Below are 19650 nucleotides of genomic sequence, written 5' to 3' on the forward strand. Positions count from 1 at the left end.
TGAATGACTGATGGTTTTAGTGAGAATATGACTCATGGTTTGAGTGACAATATGACTGACGGTTTGACTGACGATTTGACTGACAAGATGACTGACGGTTTTAGTGAGAATAAGACTGATAGTTTGGGTGACAATATGATTGTTGATTTGAGTGAGTGTATGACTTACAGTTTGACTGACAATATGACTGACGGCTTTAATTAGAATATTACTGACAGTTTGACTGACAATATGACTGACGGTTTGACTGACAATATGACTAACGGTTTGACAGCCTCTATGACTTACGGTTTATTTAGAATATGACTGAGAGTTTGGGTGACAATATGACTCATAGTTTAAGAGAGTGTATGACTGATGGTTTTAGTGAGAATAAGACTGACAGTTTGGGTGACAATATGACTGCTAATTTGAATGAATATATGACTGTCGGTTTGGGTGAGAATAAGACTGACAGTTTGAGTGACAATATGACTGCTAATTTGAATGAATATATGACTGTCGGTTTGGGTGAGAATAAGACTGACAGTTTGAGTGACAATATGACTGTTGATTTGAGTGAGTGAATGACTGATGGTTTTAGTGAGAATATGACTGACAGTTTGAGTGACAATATAACTGACGGTTTGACTGACAATATGACTGTTGATTTGAGTGAGTGTATGATTGAGAGTTTGGGTGACAATATGACTCATAGTTTAAGAGAGTGTATGACTGATGGTTTTAGTGAGAATAAGACTGACAGTTTGGGTGACAATATGACTGCTAATTTGAATGAATATATGACTGTCGGTTTGGGTGAGAATAAGACTGACAGTTTGAGTGACAATATGACTGTTGATTTGAGTGAGTGAATGACTGATGGTTTTAGTGAGAATTTGACTCACGGTTTGAGTGACAATATGACTGCTAATTTGAATGAATATATGACTGTCGGTTTGGGTGAGAATAAGACTGACAGTTTGAGTGACAATATGACTGCTAATTTGAATGAATATATGACTGTCGGTTTGGGTGAGAATAAGACTGACAGTTTGAGTGACAATATGACTGTTGATTTGAGTGAGTGAATGACTTAGGGTTTTAGTTAGAATATGACTGACAGTTTGAGTGACAATATAACTGACGGTTTGACTGACAATATGACTGTTGATTTGAGTGAGTGTATGATTGAGAGTTTGGGTGACAATATGACTCATAGTTTAAGAGAGTGTATGACTGATGGTTTTAGTGAGAATAAGACTGACAGTTTGGGTGACAATATGACTGCTAATTTGAATGAATATATGACTGTCGGTTTGGGTGAGAATAAGACTGACAGTTTGAGTGACAATATGACTGTTGATTTGAGTGAGTGAATGACTGATGGTTTTAGTGAGAATATGACTCACGGTTTGAGTGACAATATGACTTCGGTTTGACAGACACTATCAATTAGCTTTTTAGTTAGAATAAGACGACAGTTTGAGTGACAATATAACTGACGGTTTGACTGACAATATGACTGATGGTTTTAGTGAGAATAAGACTGACAGTTTGGGTGACAATATGACTTCGGTTTGACACACACTATGAATTAGCTTTTTAGTTAGAATAAGACTGACAATTTGAGTGACAATATAACTGACGGTTTGACACACACTATGAATTTAGCTTTTAGTTAGAATATGACTGACAGTTTGACAGCCTCTATGACTTACGGTTTTATTTAGAATATAACTGAAAGTTTGGGTGACAATATGACTCATAGTTTAAGAGAGTGTATGACTGATGGTTTTAGTGAGAATAAGACTGACAGTTTGGGTGACAATATGACTGCTAATTTGAATGAATATATGACTGTCGGTTTGGGTGAGAATAAGACTGACAGTTTGAGTGACAATATGACTGTTGATTTGAGTGAGTGAATGACTGATGGTTTAGTGAGAATATGACTCATGGTTTGAGTGACAATATGACTGACGGTTTGACTGACGGTTTGACTGACGATTTGACTGACGATTTGACTGACAAGATGACTGACGGTTTTAGTGAGAATAAGACTGATAGTTTGGGGGACAATATGATTGTTTGATTTGAGTGAGTGTATGACTTACAGTTTGACTGACAATATGACTGACGGCTTTAATTAGAATATTACTGACAGTTTTGACTGACAATATGACTGACGGAGTTTGACTGACAATATGACTAATGGTTTGACAGCCTCTATGACTTACGGTTTTATTTAGAATATGACTGAGAGTTTGGGTGACAATATGACTCATAGTTTAAGAGAGTGTATGACTGATGGTTTTAGTGAGAATAAGACTGACAGTTTGGGTGACAATATGACTGCTAATTTGAATGAATATATGACTGTCGGTTTGGGTGAGAATAAGACTGACAGTTTGAGTGACAATATGACTGTTGATTTGAGTGAGTGAATGACTGATGGTTTTAGTGAGAATATGACTCACGGTTTGAGTGACAATATGACTTCGGTTTGACAGAACTATCAATTAGCTTTTTAGTTAGAATAAGACTGACAGTTTGAGTGACAATATAACTGACGGTTTTGACTGACAATATGACTGATGGTTTTAGTGAGAATAAGACTGACAGTTTGGGTGACAATATGACTTCGGTTTGACACACACTATGAATTAGCTTTTTTAGTTAGAATAAGACTGACAATTTGAGTGACAATATAACTGACGGTTTGACACACACTATGAATTAGCTTTTAGTTAGAATATGACTGACAGTTTGACAGCCTCTATGACTTACGGTTTTATTTAGAATATAACTGAGAGTTTGGGTGACAATATGACTCATAGTTTAGAGAGTGTATGACTGATGGTTTTTAGTGAGAATAAGACTGACAGTTTGGGTGACAATATGACTGCTAATTTGAATGAATATATGACTGTCGGTTTGGGTGAGAATAAGACTGACAGTTTGAGTGACAATATGACTGTTGATTTGAGTGAGTGAATGACTGATGGTTTTAGTGAGAATATGACTCACGGTTTGAGTGACAATATGACTTCGGTTTGACAGACACTATCAATTAGCTTTTAGTTAGAATATGACTGACAGTTTGACAGCCTCTATGACTTACGGTTTTATTTAGAATATGACTGAGAGTTTGGGTGACAATATGACTCATAGTTTAAGAGAGTGTATGACTGATGGTTTTAGTGAGAATAAGACTGACAGTTTGGGTGACAATATGACTGCTAATTTGAATGAATATATGACTGTCGGTTTGGGTGAGAATAAGACTGACAGTTTGAGTGACAATATGACTGTTGATTTGAGTGAGTGAATGACTGATGGTTTTAGTGAGAATATGACTCATGGTTTGAGTGACAATATGACTGACGGTTTGACTGACGGTTTGACTGACGATTTGACTGACGATTTGACTGACAAGATGACTGACGGTTTTAGTGAGAATAAGACTGATAGTTTGGGTGACAATATGATTGTTGATTTGAGTGAGTGTATGACTTACAGTTTGACTGACAATATGACTGACGGCTTTAATTAGAATATTACTGACAGTTTGACTGACAATATGACTGACGGTTTGACTGACAATATGACTAATGGTTTGACAGCCTCTATGACTTACGGTTTTATTTAGAATATGACTGAGAGTTTGGGTGACAATATGACTCATAGTTTAAGAGAGTGTATGACTGATGGTTTTAGTGAGAATAAGACTGACAGTTTGGGTGACAATATGACTGCTAATTTGAATGAATATATGACTGTCGGTTTGGGTGAGAATAAGACTGACAGTTTGAGTGACAATATGACTGTTGATTTGAGTGAGTGAATGACTGATGGTTTTAGTGAGAATATGACTCACGGTTTGAGTGACAATATGACTTCGGTTTGACAGACACTATCAATTAGCTTTTTAGTTAGAATAAGACTGACAGTTTGAGTGACAATATAACTGACGGTTTGACTGACAATATGACTGATGGTTTTAGTGAGAATAAGACTGACAGTTTGGGTGACAATATGACTTCGGTTTGACACACACTATGAATTAGCTTTTTAGTTAGAATAAGACTGACAATTTGAGTGACAATATAACTGACGGTTTGACACACACTATGAATTAGCTTTTAGTTAGAATATGACTGACAGTTTGACAGCCTCTATGACTTACGGTTTTATTTAGAATATAACTGAGAGTTTGGGTGACAATATGACTCATAGTTTAAGAGAGTGTATGACTGATGGTTTTAGTGAGAATAAGACTGACAGTTTGGGTGACAATATGACTGCTAATTTGAATGAATATATGACTGTCGGTTTTGGGTGAGAATAAGACTGACAGTTTGAGTGACAATATGACTGTTGATTTGAGTGAGTGAATGACTGATGGTTTTAGTGAGAATATGACTCACGGTTTGAGTGACAATATGACTTCGGTTTGACAGACACTATCAATTAGCTTTTAGTTAGAATATGACTAACGGTTTGACAGCCTCTATGACTTACGGTTTTATTTAGAATATGACTGAGAGTTTGGGTGACAATATGACTCATAGTTTAAGAGAGTGTATGACTGATGGTTTTAGTGAGAATAAGACTGACAGTTTGGGTGACAATATGACTGCTAATTTGAATGAATATATGACTGTCGGTTTGGGTGAGAATAAGACTGACAGTTTGAGTGACAATATGACTGTTGATTTGAGTGAGTGAATGACTGATGGTTTTAGTGAGAATATGACTCATGGTTTGAGTGACAATATGACTGACGGTTTGACTGACGATTTGACTGACGATTTGACTGACAAGATGACTGACGGTTTTAGTGAGATAAGACTGATAGTTTGGGTGACAATATGATTGTTGATTTGAGTGAGTGTATGACTTACAGTTTGACTGACAATATGACTGACGGCCTTTAATTAGAATATTACTGACAGTTTGACTGACAATATGACTGACGGTTTGACTGACAATTATGACTAATGGTTGACAGCCTCTATGACTTACGGTTTTATTTAGAATATGACTGAGAGTTTGGGTGACAATATGACTCATAGTTTAAGAGAGTGTATGACTGATGGTTTTAGTGAGAATAAGACTGACAGTTTGGGTGACAATATGACTGCTAATTTGAATGAATATATGACTGTCGGTTTGGGTGAGAATAAGACTGACAGTTTGAGTGACAATATGACTGTTGATTTGAGTGAGTGAATGACTGATGGTTTTAGTGAGAATATGACTCACGGTTTGAGTGACAATATGACTTCGGTTTGACAGACACTATCAATTAGCTTTTTAGTTAGAATAAGACTGACAGTTTGAGTGACAATATAACTGACGGTTTGACTGACAATATGACTGATGGTTTTAGTGAGAATAAGACTGACAGTTTGGGTGACAATATGACTTCGGTTTGACAGACACTATCAATTAGCTTTTTAGTTAGAATAAGACTGACAATTTGAGTGACAATATAACTGACGGTTTGACACACACTATGAATTAGCTTTTAGTTAGAATATGACTGACAGTTTGACAGCCTCTATGACTTACGGTTTTATTTAGAATATAACTGAGAGTTTGGGTGACAATATGACTCATAGTTTAAGAGAGTGTATGACTGATGGTTTTAGTGAGAATAAGACTGACAGTTTGGGTGACAATATGACTGCTAATTGAATGAATATATGACTGTCGGTTTGGGTGAGAATAAGACTGACAGTTTGAGTGACAATATGACTGTTGATTTGAGTGAGTGAATGACTGATGGTTTTAGTGAGAATATGACTCACGGTTTGAGTGACAATATGACTTCGGTTTGACAGACACTATCAATTAGCTTTTAGTTAGAATATGACTAACGGTTTGACAGCCTCTATGACTTACGGTTTTATTTAGAATATGGCTGAGAGTTTGGGTGACAATATGACTCATAGTTTAAGAGAGTGTATGACTGATGGTTTTAGTGAGAATAAGACTGACAGTTTGGGTGACAATATGACTGCTAATTTGAATGAATATATGACTGTCGGTTTGGGTGAGAATAAGACTGACAGTTTGAGTGACAATATGACTGTTGATTTGAGTGAGTGAATGACTGATGGTTTTAGTGAGAATATGACTCATGGTTTGAGTGACAATATGACTGACGGTTTGACTGACGATTTGACTGACGATTTGACTGACAAGATGACTGACGGTTTTAGTGAGAATAAGACTGATAGTTTGGGTGACAATATGATTGTTGATTTGAGTGAGTGTATGACTTACAGTTTGACTGACAATATGACTGACGGCTTTAATTAGAATATTACTGACAGTTTGACTGACAATATGACTGACGGTTTGACTGACAATATGACTAATGGTTTGACAGCCTCTATGACTTACGGTTTTATTTAGAATATGACTGAGAGTTTGGGTGACAATATGACTCATAGTTTAAGAGAGTGTATGACTGATGGGTTTTAGTGAGAATAAGACTGACAGTTTGGGTGACAATATGACTGCTAATTTGAATGAATATATGACTGTCGGTTTGGGTGAGAATAAGACTGACAGTTTGAGTGACAATATGACTGTTTGATTTGAGTGACCGTGAATGACTGATGGTTTTAGTGAGAATATGACTCACGGTTTGAGTGACAATATGACTTCGGTTTGACAGACACTATCAATTAGCTTTTTAGTTAGAATAAGACTGACAGTTTGAGTGACAATATAACTGACGGTTTGACTGACAATATGACTGATGGTTTTAGTGAGAATAAGACTGACAGTTTGGGTGACAATATGACTTCGGTTTGACAGACACTATCAATTAGCTTTTTAGTTAGAATAAGACTGACAATTTGAGTGACAATATAACTGACGGTTTGACACACACTATGAATTAGCTTTTAGTTAGAATATGACTGACAGTTTGACAGCCTCTATGACTTACGGTTTTATTTAGAATATAACTGAAAGTTTGGGTGACAATATGACTCATAGTTTAAGAGAGTGTATGACTGATGGTTTTAGTGAGAATAAGACTGACAGTTTGGGTGACAATATGACTGCTAATTTGAATGAATATATGACTGTCGGTTTGGGTGAGAATAAGACTGACAGTTTGAGTGACAATATGACTGTTGATTTGAGTGAGTGAATGACTGATGGTTTTAGTGAGATATGACTCATGGTTTGAGTGACAATATGACTGACGGTTTGACTGACGATTTGACTGACGATTTGACTGACAAGATGACTGACGGTTTTAGTGAGAATATGACTGATAGTTTGGGTGACACAATATGACTTGACTTGATTTGAGAAAGTGAAGTGTATGACTTACAGTTTGACTGACAATATGACTGACGGCTTTAATTAGAATATTACTGACAGTTTGACTGACAATATGACTGACGGTTTGACTGACAATATGACTGACAGTTTGACAGCCTCTATGACTTACGGTTTTATTTAGAATATGACTGAGAGTTTGGGTGACAATATGACTCATAGTTTAAGAGAGTGTATGACTGATGGTTTTAGTGAGAATAAGACTGACAGTTTGGGTGACAATATGACTGCTAATTTGAATGAATATATGACTGTCGGTTTGGGTGAGAATAAGACTGACAGTTTGAGTGACAATATGACTGTTGATTTGAGTGAGTGAATGACTGATGGTTTTAGTGAGAATATGACTCACGGTTTGAGTGACAATATGACTTCGGTTTGACAGACACTATCAATTAGCTTTTTAGTTAGAATAAGACTGACAGTTTGAGTGACAATATAACTGACGGTTTGACTGACAATATGACTGATGGTTTTAGTGAGAATAAGACTGACAGTTTGGGTGACAATATGACTTCGGTTTGACACACACTATGAATTAGCTTTTTAGTTAGAATAAGACTGACAATTTGAGTGACAATATAACTGACGGTTTGACACACACTATGAATTAGCTTTTAGTTAGAATATGACTGACAGTTTGACAGCCTCTATGACTTACGGTTTTATTTAGAATATAACTGAAAGTTGGGTGACAATATGACTCATAGTTTAAGAGAGTGTATGACTGATGGTTTTAGTGAGAATAAGACTGACAGTTTGGGTGACAATATGACTGCTAATTTGAATGAATATATGACTGTCGGTTTGGGTGAGAATAAGACTGACAGTTTGAGTGACAATATGACTGTTGATTTGAGTGAGTGAATGACTGATGGTTTTAGTGAGAATATGACTCATGGTTTGAGTGACAATATGACTGACGGTTTGACTGACGATTTGACTGACGATTTGACTGACAAGATGACTGACGGTTTTAGTGAGAATAAGACTGATAGTTTGGGTGACAATATGATTGTTGATTTGAGTGAGTGTATGACTTACAGTTTGACTGACAATATGACTGACGGCTTTAATTAGAATATTACTGACAGTTTGACTGACAATATGACTGACGGTTTGACTGACAATATGACTAATGGTTTGACAGCCTCTATGACTTACGGTTTTATTTAGAATATGACTGAGAGTTTGGGTGACAATATGACTCATAGTTTAAGAGAGTGTATGACTGATGGTTTTAGTGAGAATAAGACTGACAGTTTGGGTGACAATATGACTGCTAATTTGAATGAATATATGACTGTCGGTTTGGGTGAGAATAAGACTGACAGTTTGAGTGACAATATGACTGTTGATTTGAGTGAGTGAATGACTGATGGTTTTAGTGAGAATATGACTCACGGTTTGAGTGACAATATGACTTCGGTTTGACAGACACTATCAATTAGCTTTTTAGTTAGAATAAGACTGACAGTTTGAGTGACAATATAACTGACGGTTTGACTGACAATATGACTGATGGTTTTAGTGAGAATAAGACTGACAGTTTGGGTGACAATATGACTTCGGTTTGACACACACTATGAATTAGCTTTTTAGTTAGAATAAGACTGACAATTTGAGTGACAATATAACTGACGGTTTGACACACACTATGAATTAGCTTTTAGTTAGAATATGACTGACAGTTTGACAGCCTCTATGACTTACGGTTTTATTTAGAATATAACTGAAAGTTTGGGTGACAATATGACTCATAGTTTAAGAGAGTGTATGACTGATGGTTTTAGTGAGAATAAGACTGACAGTTTGGGTGACAATATGACTGCTAATTTGAATGAATATATGACTGTCGGTTTGGGTGAGAATAAGACTGACAGTTTGAGTGACAATATGACTGTTGATTTGAGTGAGTGAATGACTGATGGTTTTAGTGAGAATATGACTCACGGTTTGAGTGACAATATGACTTCGGTTTGACAGACACTATCAATTAGCTTTTAGTTAGAATATGACTGACAGTTTGACAGCCTCTATGACTTACGGTTTTATTTAGAATATAACTGAAAGTTTGGGTGACAATATGACTCATAGTTTAAGAGAGTGTATGACTGATGGTTTTAGTGAGAATAAGACTGACAGTTTGGGTGACAATATGACTGCTAATTTGAATGAATATATGACTGTCGGTTTGGGTGAGAATAAGACTGACAGTTTGAGTGACAATATGACTGTTGATTTGAGTGAGTGAATGACTGATGGTTTTAGTGAGAATATGACTCATGGTTTGAGTGACAATATGACTGACGGTTTGACTGACGATTTGACTGACAAGATGACTGACGGTTTTAGTGAGAATAAGACTGATAGTTTGGGTGACAATATGATTGTTGATTTGAGTGAGTGTATGACTTACAGTTTGACTGACAATATGACTGACGGCTTTAATTAGAATATTACTGACAGTTTGACTGACAATATGACTGACGGTTTGACTGACAATATGACTGACAGTTTGACAGCCTCTATGACTTACGGTTTTATTTAGAATATGACTGAGAGTTTGGGTGACAATATGACTCATAGTTTAAGAGAGTGTATGACTGATGGTTTTAGTGAGAATAAGACTGACAGTTTGGGTGACAATATGACTGCTAATTTGAATGAATATATGACTGTCGGTTTGGGTGAGAATAAGACTGACAGTTTGAGTGACAATATGACTGTTGATTTGAGTGAGTGAATGACTGATGGTTTTAGTGAGAATATGACTCACGGTTTGAGTGACAATATGACTTCGGTTTGACAGACACTATCAATTAGCTTTTTAGTTAGAATAAGACTGACAGTTTGAGTGACAATATAACTGACGGTTTGACTGACAATATGACTGATGGTTTTAGTGAGAATAAGACTGACAGTTTGGGTGACAATATGACTTCGGTTTGACACACACTATGAATTAGCTTTTTAGTTAGAATAAGACTGACAATTTGAGTGACAATATAACTGACGGTTTGACACACACTATGAATTAGCTTTTAGTTAGAATATGACTGACAGTTTGACAGCCTCTATGACTTACGGTTTTATTTAGAATATAACTGAAAGTTTGGGTGACAATATGACTCATAGTTTAAGAGAGTGTATGACTGATGGTTTTAGTGAGAATAAGACTGACAGTTTGGGTGACAATATGACTGCTAATTTGAATGAATATATGACTGTCGGTTTGGGTGAGAATAAGACTGACAGTTTGAGTGACAATATGACTGTTGATTTGAGTGAGTGAATGACTGATGGTTTTAGTGAGAATATGACTCATGGTTTGAGTGACAATATGACTGACGGTTTGACTGACGATTTGACTGACGATTTGACTGACAAGATGACTGACGGTTTTAGTGAGAATAAGACTGATAGTTTGGGTGACAATATGATTGTTGATTTGAGTGAGTGTATGACTTACAGTTTGACTGACAATATGACTGACGGCTTTAATTAGAATATTACTGACAGTTTGACTGACAATATGACTGACGGTTTGACTGACAATATGACTAACGGTTTGACAGCCTCTATGACTTACGGTTTTATTTAGAATATGACTGAGAGTTTGGGTGACAATATGACTCATAGTTTAAGAGAGTGTATGACTGATGGTTTTAGTGAGAATAAGACTGACAGTTTGGGTGACAATATGACTGCTAATTTGAATGAATATATGACTGTCGGTTTGGGTGAGAATAAGACTGACAGTTTGAGTGACAATATGACTGTTGATTTGAGTGAGTGAATGACTGATGGTTTTAGTGAGAATATGACTCACGGTTTGAGTGACAATATGACTTCGGTTTGACAGACACTATCAATTAGCTTTTTAGTTAGAATAAGACTGACAGTTTGAGTGACAATATAACTGACGGTTTGACTGACAATATGACTGATGGTTTTAGTGAGAATATGACTCACGGTTTGAGTGACAATATGACTTCGGTTTGACAGACACTATCAATTAGCTTTTTAGTTAGAATAAGACTGACAATTTGAGTGACAATATAACTGACGGTTTGACACACACTATGAATTAGCTTTTAGTTAGAATATGACTGACAGTTTGACAGCCTCTATGACTTACGGTTTTATTTAGAATATAACTGAAAGTTTGGGTGACAATATGACTCATAGTTTAAGAGAGTGTATGACTGATGGTTTTAGTGAGAATAAGACTGACAGTTTGGGTGACAATATGACTGCTAATTTGAATGAATATATGACTGTCGGTTTGGGTGAGAATAAGACTGACAGTTTGAGTGACAATATGACTGTTGATTTGAGTGAGTGAATGACTGATGGTTTTAGTGAGAATATGACTCACGGTTTGAGTGACAATATGACTTCGGTTTGACAGACACTATCAATTAGCTTTTTAGTTAGAATAAGACTGACAGTTTGAGTGACAATATAACTGACGGTTTGACTGACAATATGACTGATGGTTTTAGTGAGAATAAGACTGACAGTTTGGGTGACAATATGACTTCGGTTTGACACACACTATGAATTAGCTTTTTAGTTAGAATAAGACTGACAATTTGAGTGACAATATAACTGACGGTTTGACACACACTATGAATTAGCTTTTAGTTAGAATATGACTGACAGTTTGACAGCCTCTATGACTTACGGTTTTATTTAGAATATAACTGAAAGTTTGGGTGACAATATGACTCATAGTTTAAGAGAGTGTATGACTGATGGTTTTAGTGAGAATAAGACTGACAGTTTGGGTGACAATATGACTGCTAATTTGAATGAATATATGACTGTCGGTTTGGGTGAGAATAAGACTGACAGTTTGAGTGACAATATGACTGTTGATTTGAGTGAGTGAATGACTGATGGTTTTAGTGAGAATATGACTCATGGTTTAGTGACAATATGACTGACGGTTTGACTGACGGTTTGACTGACGATTTGACTGACGATTTGACTGACAAGATGACTGACGGTTTTAGTGAGAATAAGACTGATAGTTTGGGTGACAATATGATTGTTGATTTGAGTGAGTGTATGACTTACAGTTTGACTGACAATATGACTGACGGCTTTAATTAGAATATTACTGACAGTTTGACTGACAATATGACTGACGGTTTGACTGACAATATGACTAATGGTTTGACAGCCTCTATGACTTACGGTTTTATTTAGAATATGACTGAGAGTTTGGGTGACAATATGACTCATAGTTTAAGAGAGTGTATGACTGATGGTTTTAGTGAGAATAAGACTGACAGTTTGGGTGACAATATGAGTTTGACCGACAATATGACGACGGGTTTGACCGACAATTGACTTAAGTTTTAATTCTAGAATATGAACTGAGAGTTTGGTGACAATATGACTCATAGTCTTAAGAGAAGGTATGACTGATGGTTATTAGTGAGAAAAGACTGATAGTTGAGTGACAACAATGAACTGACGTTTTTGACTGACAATAGTGAGCTTGACGGCTTTAGTTAGAATATGGACTGTAGAGTTAGCTGTACAATTGCTGACAGTTCTTTGAGTGAACCAACATATGACTGCAGGTTGACACACACTATGAATAGCTTTTAGTTAGAAATATGACTGACGGCTTGACAGCCTCATGACTTATACGTTTTTTTTAGAATATATAACCGAGAGTTTGGGTGACAATAATACTCATAGTTTTAAGAGAGTGTAATAGACGATGGTTTTCAGTGAAGAAAAGACTCGACATGTTTGGGTGAGATAAAGACTGCTAATTGAATGAATATATGACGTCGGTTTGGGTGAGAATAGTTACACAGTTGAACTGACAATATGACTGGATCGGCTTTAAGTAGAATATTACTGACACGTTTGCACGTGACCAATATGAACTGTGGTTTTGACCAGAACACTGATAAAATTAAGCCTTTTTATGAGAGTATAGAGCTGACAGTTGTTGACCGACAATAGACTTAAGGCTTTTATTTAGATATGACGTGAGAGTTTGGGTGACCAATATGACTCATAGTTTAGAGAGTGTAATGACTGATGGTTTTAGTGAGAAATAAGACTGATAGATTGAGACAAATGTAACTGTTGATTGAGTGAGTGAATACTGACAGTTTTGACTGACAATATGACTGAGACGGTTGAGTGTATCAAATATGAACTGTACAATATACGACTAACGGTTTTTAGAAATAGCTGACAGTAAGTACGATATATTACGAGGTGACAATATGACTTGTGAATATTGAGTGAGTTGTATGATTACAGTTTGGGACTTGACGCAAGTTATGAGTGTACGGCTAATGTTAGTGAAATTAAACTGACAGTTTGAGTGACAATATGACAGTGGTTGACAGTACAACTCTAATTACTTTTTAGTTAGAAACAGACCTGACAGTTTGACGCAATAGGGTGACTGATCGGTTTGAGCGACACACATGGACTTAGCTTTTTATTAGAATAAGACTGAGCAGTTTTGGACTGACAATATGACTCATTAAGTTTAAAGATGTGTCATGCTGACGTGGTATTGTATGGTGATGACATAAGCTGATAAGTTTGAGTGACAACACTGACTCGACGTTTGTACTGACAAATGAGTGACGGCTTTAGTTAGAATATGACTTAGAGTTACTACAATTGCTGACAGTTTGAGTGACAATAATGAACTGACGGTTTGAACACACACTAATGATCAAGCTTTTTAGTTAGAATAGTGGATGACGCCTTGACACACACTATGAACATTACGGTTTTAAAGTTAGAATAGAACTGACAGTTTTGACTGACAATATAACTGACGGTCTTGAACAGACACTATGACTGTTTGATTTCGATTGAGTGTATGATTGAAGAGTTTGGGTGACAAATGACTCATAGTTTATAGCAGAGTTGTTTATGACTGAATGGTTTATGATAAGAATAGAAGAACTATAGTTTGACTGACAATAGACTGAAACGGTTTGACACACACTATGAATAGCTTTTTTAGTTAGGCATCAGACTCGAATAGTGTGCACTGACAATATTGACCTGACGGTTTTGGACACACACTATGAAATTAGCTTTTTACTTAGGATAAGAGAGATGTTTGACTGACACTATGCACTGTTGATATTGAGTGACGCTGTACATGACTGACCGTTTAATGACAATATTGTACCTCTACGGTTTGGATGTGACATGATATGAATTACGTGTTTTTAGTGAGAATAGACTGATAAAGTTTGGATGAACAATATGACTGTTGATTTGAAGTGAGTGTATGACGAAAGTTTGAACTGACAATATGACTGAAACGGTTGACACACACTATGACTTAAACGGTTTTAGTTTATTTAAAGGGGACTGGATCAGTTTGACTGACAATATGACTGTGTTTGACAGGACACTATGCACGTCGCTCTGATTTCGAGTGAAAGTGTATGCTTGAGAGTTTGGGTGACAATATGACTCATCAGTTTAAGAGTAGTGTAATGACTGCTGGCTTTTAGTGAGAATAAACTGCAGTTTGGGTGACAATAATGACATCTGTTTGAACAGACACTATACTTACGGTTTTTAGTTAGAATACAGAACTGACAGTTTACTGACAATTATGAGCTGAGTTTGAACACAGCCTTGACTTACGGTTTTAACGTATAGAATCTAAGACTGACAGTTTGAGTGACAATATAACTGAAACGGTTTGAAACTGGACAAATATGACCCTATTGATTTGGAAGTGAGTGTATGATTGAGAGTTTGGGTGAACAATATGAACTCAATAGTTTTTAGACGAGTGGTATGACTGATGGTTTTTAGTGAAGCAATAAGACTCGACAGTTGTGTTGACTGACAAATCGATGACTGACGGTTTGACCACCCTCCTTTCAGTGAATTCAAGCTTTTTTAGTTAGAATACACGACTGATAGATTTTGCTCGACGAAATGACTGACGGTTTGACAGACCCACTTTGACTTACGGTTTTAGTTAGAATAAAGACTGACAGTTTGAGCTGACACATAACGTGACGGTTTTGACTGACAATTATGATGTTTGAAATTTGAGTGATGTATGAATTGAGACGTTTGGGTCGACCAATCAGACTCATGTTTAAGAGCAGTGTATGACTGAAATCGGTTTTAGTGAGAAATAAGAACCTGATAGTTTTGACGACAATATGACGACTGTGGTTTTATTAGAATGATGACTGATAGTTGGGTGACAATATGACTGTTGATTGAGTGAGTGTTATGACTGACAATTTTGAGTTGACAAATATACTTCGTTTGACAGACACTAATGAATAGCTTTTAGTTAGAATAAGAAACTGACAGTTTGAAACCTGACAATATAACTGTTTGATTGAGTGAAGTGTATGATTGAGAGTTTGGGTGACAATATTGACCTCATAGTTTAATAAGAGTGTCATAACTGATGTTTTAGTGAGAATAAGACCTGACAGTTTGAGTGACAACACACACACTTGGACTACAATAATGAACTGACGGTTTAAATCTGACAATAATGACTGAGATGTTGAGCGACAATATGACTGTTTGAATTTGAGTGAGTGTATGACGACAATTTGAAGTGACAATCCATGACTTCGGTTTGACAGAACCACTATGAATTGCAGCTTTTAGTCTAGAAATATCGACTGACAATTTGAGTGACAATATGACTGACGGTTTGAGCAACACACTATGATTAGCTTTTGTAGTTAGAATTATGACTGACGCTTGCAGCCTCTATGACTTACGGTTTATTTAGTCAATGATGAGAGTTTGGGTGACAAATATGACTCATAAGTTTAAGAGAGTGTATGAACTGATGGTTTTAGTGAGATAAGACTGACAGTTTGTGTGAAATAATAGATGCTAATTTGAATGAATATATGAGCTGTCGGTTTGGGTGAGGAATAAGACTCTACAGGTTGAACTGACAATATGACTGCACGGCTTTAATTAGAAATATTAACTTGATCAGTTTTAAGTGACAATAATGACTGTGGTTTGACAGACACTATGAATTAGTCTTTTTACTTGAAGAGTCAAGACTGACAGTTTTGACCGACAATAGACTAAAGGTTTAATTTAAAGGAATATGACTGAGATTTTGGTGGTGACAATATACTCATCGTTAAGAAGAGTGTATGACTGCCTGGTTTTTTAGTGAGAATAAGACTGATAAGTTTGAGAGTGACAATATAACTGTTGATTTGAGTGAGTGAAATGACTGACAGTTTTGACTGACAATCATGACTGACGAAGTTTGAAGTGATCCAATATGAACTGAACAATCATGAACTGACGTTTTAGGTGAGACAGATAAGACTGATAGTCTTGGGGTGACAATATGATTGATTGATTTGAGTGAGTGTAATGGACTTACAGTTTTGACTGACAATATATCTGAACGGCTTTTAATTAGACATATTTACCTGACAGTTTGAGTGACCAATATGGACTGTGGTTTGACAGACACTATGAATTAGCTTTTTATTGAGAGAAGACTGACAGTTTGACCGACAATAGAACTGACGGTTTTGAGCCGACAATTATGACTAAGGTTTATTTAGAATATGACTGAGAGTTTGGGTGACAATATGGACTCAATAGTTAAGAGAGTGTATGACTTGATTGGTTAGTGAGAATAAGACTGATAGTTTGAGTGACAACCCATGACTGACGTTTTGACATGACAAATATGAACGTGAACGCTTTTAGTTAGATATATGACTTGCCAGTTTAGCTGACAATTGCTGCTACAGTTTGAGTGACAATATGAACTGAACCGGTTTTGACACACACTATGAATTTAAGCTTTTTTAAGTTAGAAATATGAACTCCGACAGGCTATGGACACCCATCTTATTGCACTTACGGCGTTTTATTTAGAATATATCCCACCCGAGAAGTTTGGGTGACAATTGACTCACTACCGTTTTAAAGAGAGTGTATGACGATGGTTTTAGTGAGAATAAACTGACAGTTTGGTGAATAAAATATGAAATGCTAATTTCGCGAATGGGCAATAGCGTATGACTGTCCGTTTGGGTGAAGAAAAAGACTTACAGTTTTGACTAGACAATTGACTGATCGGCATTTAATTGAATATTTACTCCGACAGTTTGAGTGACAATAATGACTGTGGTTTTCGACAGACACTATGAATTAGCTTTTATTCTCTGAGAGTAACGCACTGACAGCTTTGACCGACAATATGACTTAAGGTTTTATTTAGAATATACCGAGGAGTCTTCTGGGGTGACAATATGACTTCATAGTTAAGAAGAGTGTATGACTGATGGTTTTCGTGGGGGTATTGATTGTGGGAGGGTAATAGAGGAGCGGAGCGGTGGAGTGAGCGAGAGAGGGATCTTATTTATTATCTGATGAGACTTGACAGCTTGACTGTATCATTTATATGAGCTGACGGTTTTGACGACATATTATGACTGACAATTTATTAATACTTTGTACCGGTTTTATATAATTATTTCTCTTATTTATTTTTGGTTACAATAGTTATATTGTTGTTTGATATGAGAGCTTATTTCAGTTTATCTGACAATATGACTGACGGCTTAAGTTGAGAGTATGTGAGCGAGCGTGCGTTGGAGTGTATCTTATTATACCTCCGCTGGTTGCGACAGACACTTTACATGAATTTAGCTTTTTATTGAGAGTAAGACTGAGTTGATACGACAATTAATGTATCTTATATGTTTCTATTTGAGAGAGAGTGGATCTGAGAGTTGGTGCAGAGGGGTGTGAGGATACTCATATATATGTAGTATGACTGCACTGATTTTATTTTTTTATTGAGAATGAAGACTGATAGTTTTGAGTGACAGCATATGAAAAACTGTTTGAGTGTTAGTGAGATTGAATTGACTGACAGTTGTGACCCTGACAATATTGACTGAGTTGAGTAACAAGAATGAACTGGACAATATGACTGACGTTTTTAGTGAGAATAAGACGGAATAGTTTGGTGTATTCTGATATTTTAATTGTTGATTTTTGAGTGAGTTGTATGAACTTACAGTTTGACCGACCATTTATATGTAACTGACTGGCTTTAAATTAGGAATTTATTACCTCAAGTTTGAGTGACAATAATGACTGTGGGTTTGTACAACACTTATGAATTAGCTTTTTATTGAGAGTACAGAACGACAGTCTTGACCGACAATTATGACTGAGCGGTTTTGACCTCGTATCTTTTATTATATCTTAGGAGGTTTTTAGTGTTAAGAATATGATGCAGAGTTGTGGTGAACAGATTATTTACTCATATGTGTTTATAGAGAGTGTAAGACTGATGGTTCTAGTGAGGAAAAGCACTGGATAGGTTTTGAATGTGACCAACATGAACTGACGTTTTTGAAACTGACTCTATATTATGATTGTACGCTTTTTAGTTTTGAATATTGTATACTTAGAGTTTTTTAATGCGACAATTTGCGTTCTGTACTGTTTTTGAGTTACATTGATTGAACTCTTGAACGGTTTGTAACAACACTACACTTTATTGTAATATAAAAGCCTTTACGTTAGAATATCGACTGACGGCTTGACAGCCTCTATGACTTACTGGGTTCTATTTAGAATATACACCAGAGAGTTTGGGTGACAATATGACTCATAGTTTAAAGAGAGTGTAATGACTGATGGTTTTAGTGAGAATAGACTGACAGTTTGGTGACTAATATGACTGCTAAATTTGGAAATAATATATACTTGTCCGGTTTGGGTGAGAATAAGTACTTACAGCTTTGGGACTTGACAATATACTGACGGCTTTTACTTAGAATAGTACTGACAAGTTTGAAGTGACAAATATAACTGTGCGTTTGACAAACTATAACTTAGCTTTTTTATGAGAGTAAGACGACAGTTTTTGATCCGACAATCTATTGACTCTAAGGTTTTTAATTTAGAGTATACTGTAGAGTCTATGGAGTTGACTATATATTGACTCATGAGTTTAAGAGAGTGTATGACTGGATGGTCTTCAGTGAGAATAAGACTGATAGTTTGAGGTGACAAATGATATAACTGTTCGATTTGAAGTGGGAAGTGGAATAACTTACATTTTTTATTTGATCTATTATTTTTTGACTTGATTTCTGCTTTAAATTGTGGAATATTACTTGAGCAGTATTTGAGTGACAATTTGTTCATAGACTGTGGTTTGAAGCAGACCAGATCTATTGAATTTGAAGCTTTTTATTGAGAGTAAGACTGGACAAGTTTTGACCGAACAATCCACCTGAACTGTAC

General features: G+C 36.0%; 4 protein-coding genes across 4 annotated transcripts; all 4 read left to right on the plus strand.

The window, feature by feature from the left end:
* Positions 1-3310: 3310 nt before the first annotated feature.
* On the plus strand, positions 3311-3535 carry TVAGG3_0458360 (uncharacterized protein; the record flags this gene model as incomplete). Its single annotated transcript, XM_051234941.1, has 1 exon — positions 3311-3535. One exon carries the CDS (start codon positions 3311-3313, stop codon positions 3533-3535), a length of 225 nt encoding a protein of 74 aa, XP_051092765.1.
* Positions 3536-6096: 2561 nt separating this feature from the next.
* On the plus strand, positions 6097-6309 carry TVAGG3_0458370 (uncharacterized protein; the record flags this gene model as incomplete). Its single annotated transcript, XM_051234942.1, has 1 exon — positions 6097-6309. One exon carries the CDS (start codon positions 6097-6099, stop codon positions 6307-6309), a length of 213 nt encoding a protein of 70 aa, XP_051092766.1.
* Positions 6310-8214: 1905 nt separating this feature from the next.
* On the plus strand, positions 8215-8427 carry TVAGG3_0458380 (uncharacterized protein; the record flags this gene model as incomplete). Its single annotated transcript, XM_051234943.1, has 1 exon — positions 8215-8427. The coding sequence occupies one exon, from the start codon at positions 8215-8217 to the stop codon at positions 8425-8427; it is 213 nt and encodes a 70-aa protein (XP_051092767.1).
* A 2215-nt stretch (positions 8428-10642) lies between these two features.
* TVAGG3_0458390 (uncharacterized protein) lies at positions 10643-10855 on the plus strand (the record flags this gene model as incomplete). Its single annotated transcript, XM_051234944.1, has 1 exon — positions 10643-10855. The coding sequence occupies one exon, from the start codon at positions 10643-10645 to the stop codon at positions 10853-10855; it is 213 nt and encodes a 70-aa protein (XP_051092768.1).
* Between the last annotated feature and the right edge of the window lie 8795 nt (positions 10856-19650).

Source organism: Trichomonas vaginalis, chromosome II, assembly GCF_026262505.1.
Source record: "Trichomonas vaginalis G3 chromosome II, whole genome shotgun sequence".
Lineage (NCBI taxonomy): Eukaryota > Parabasalia > Trichomonadida > Trichomonadidae > Trichomonas > Trichomonas vaginalis.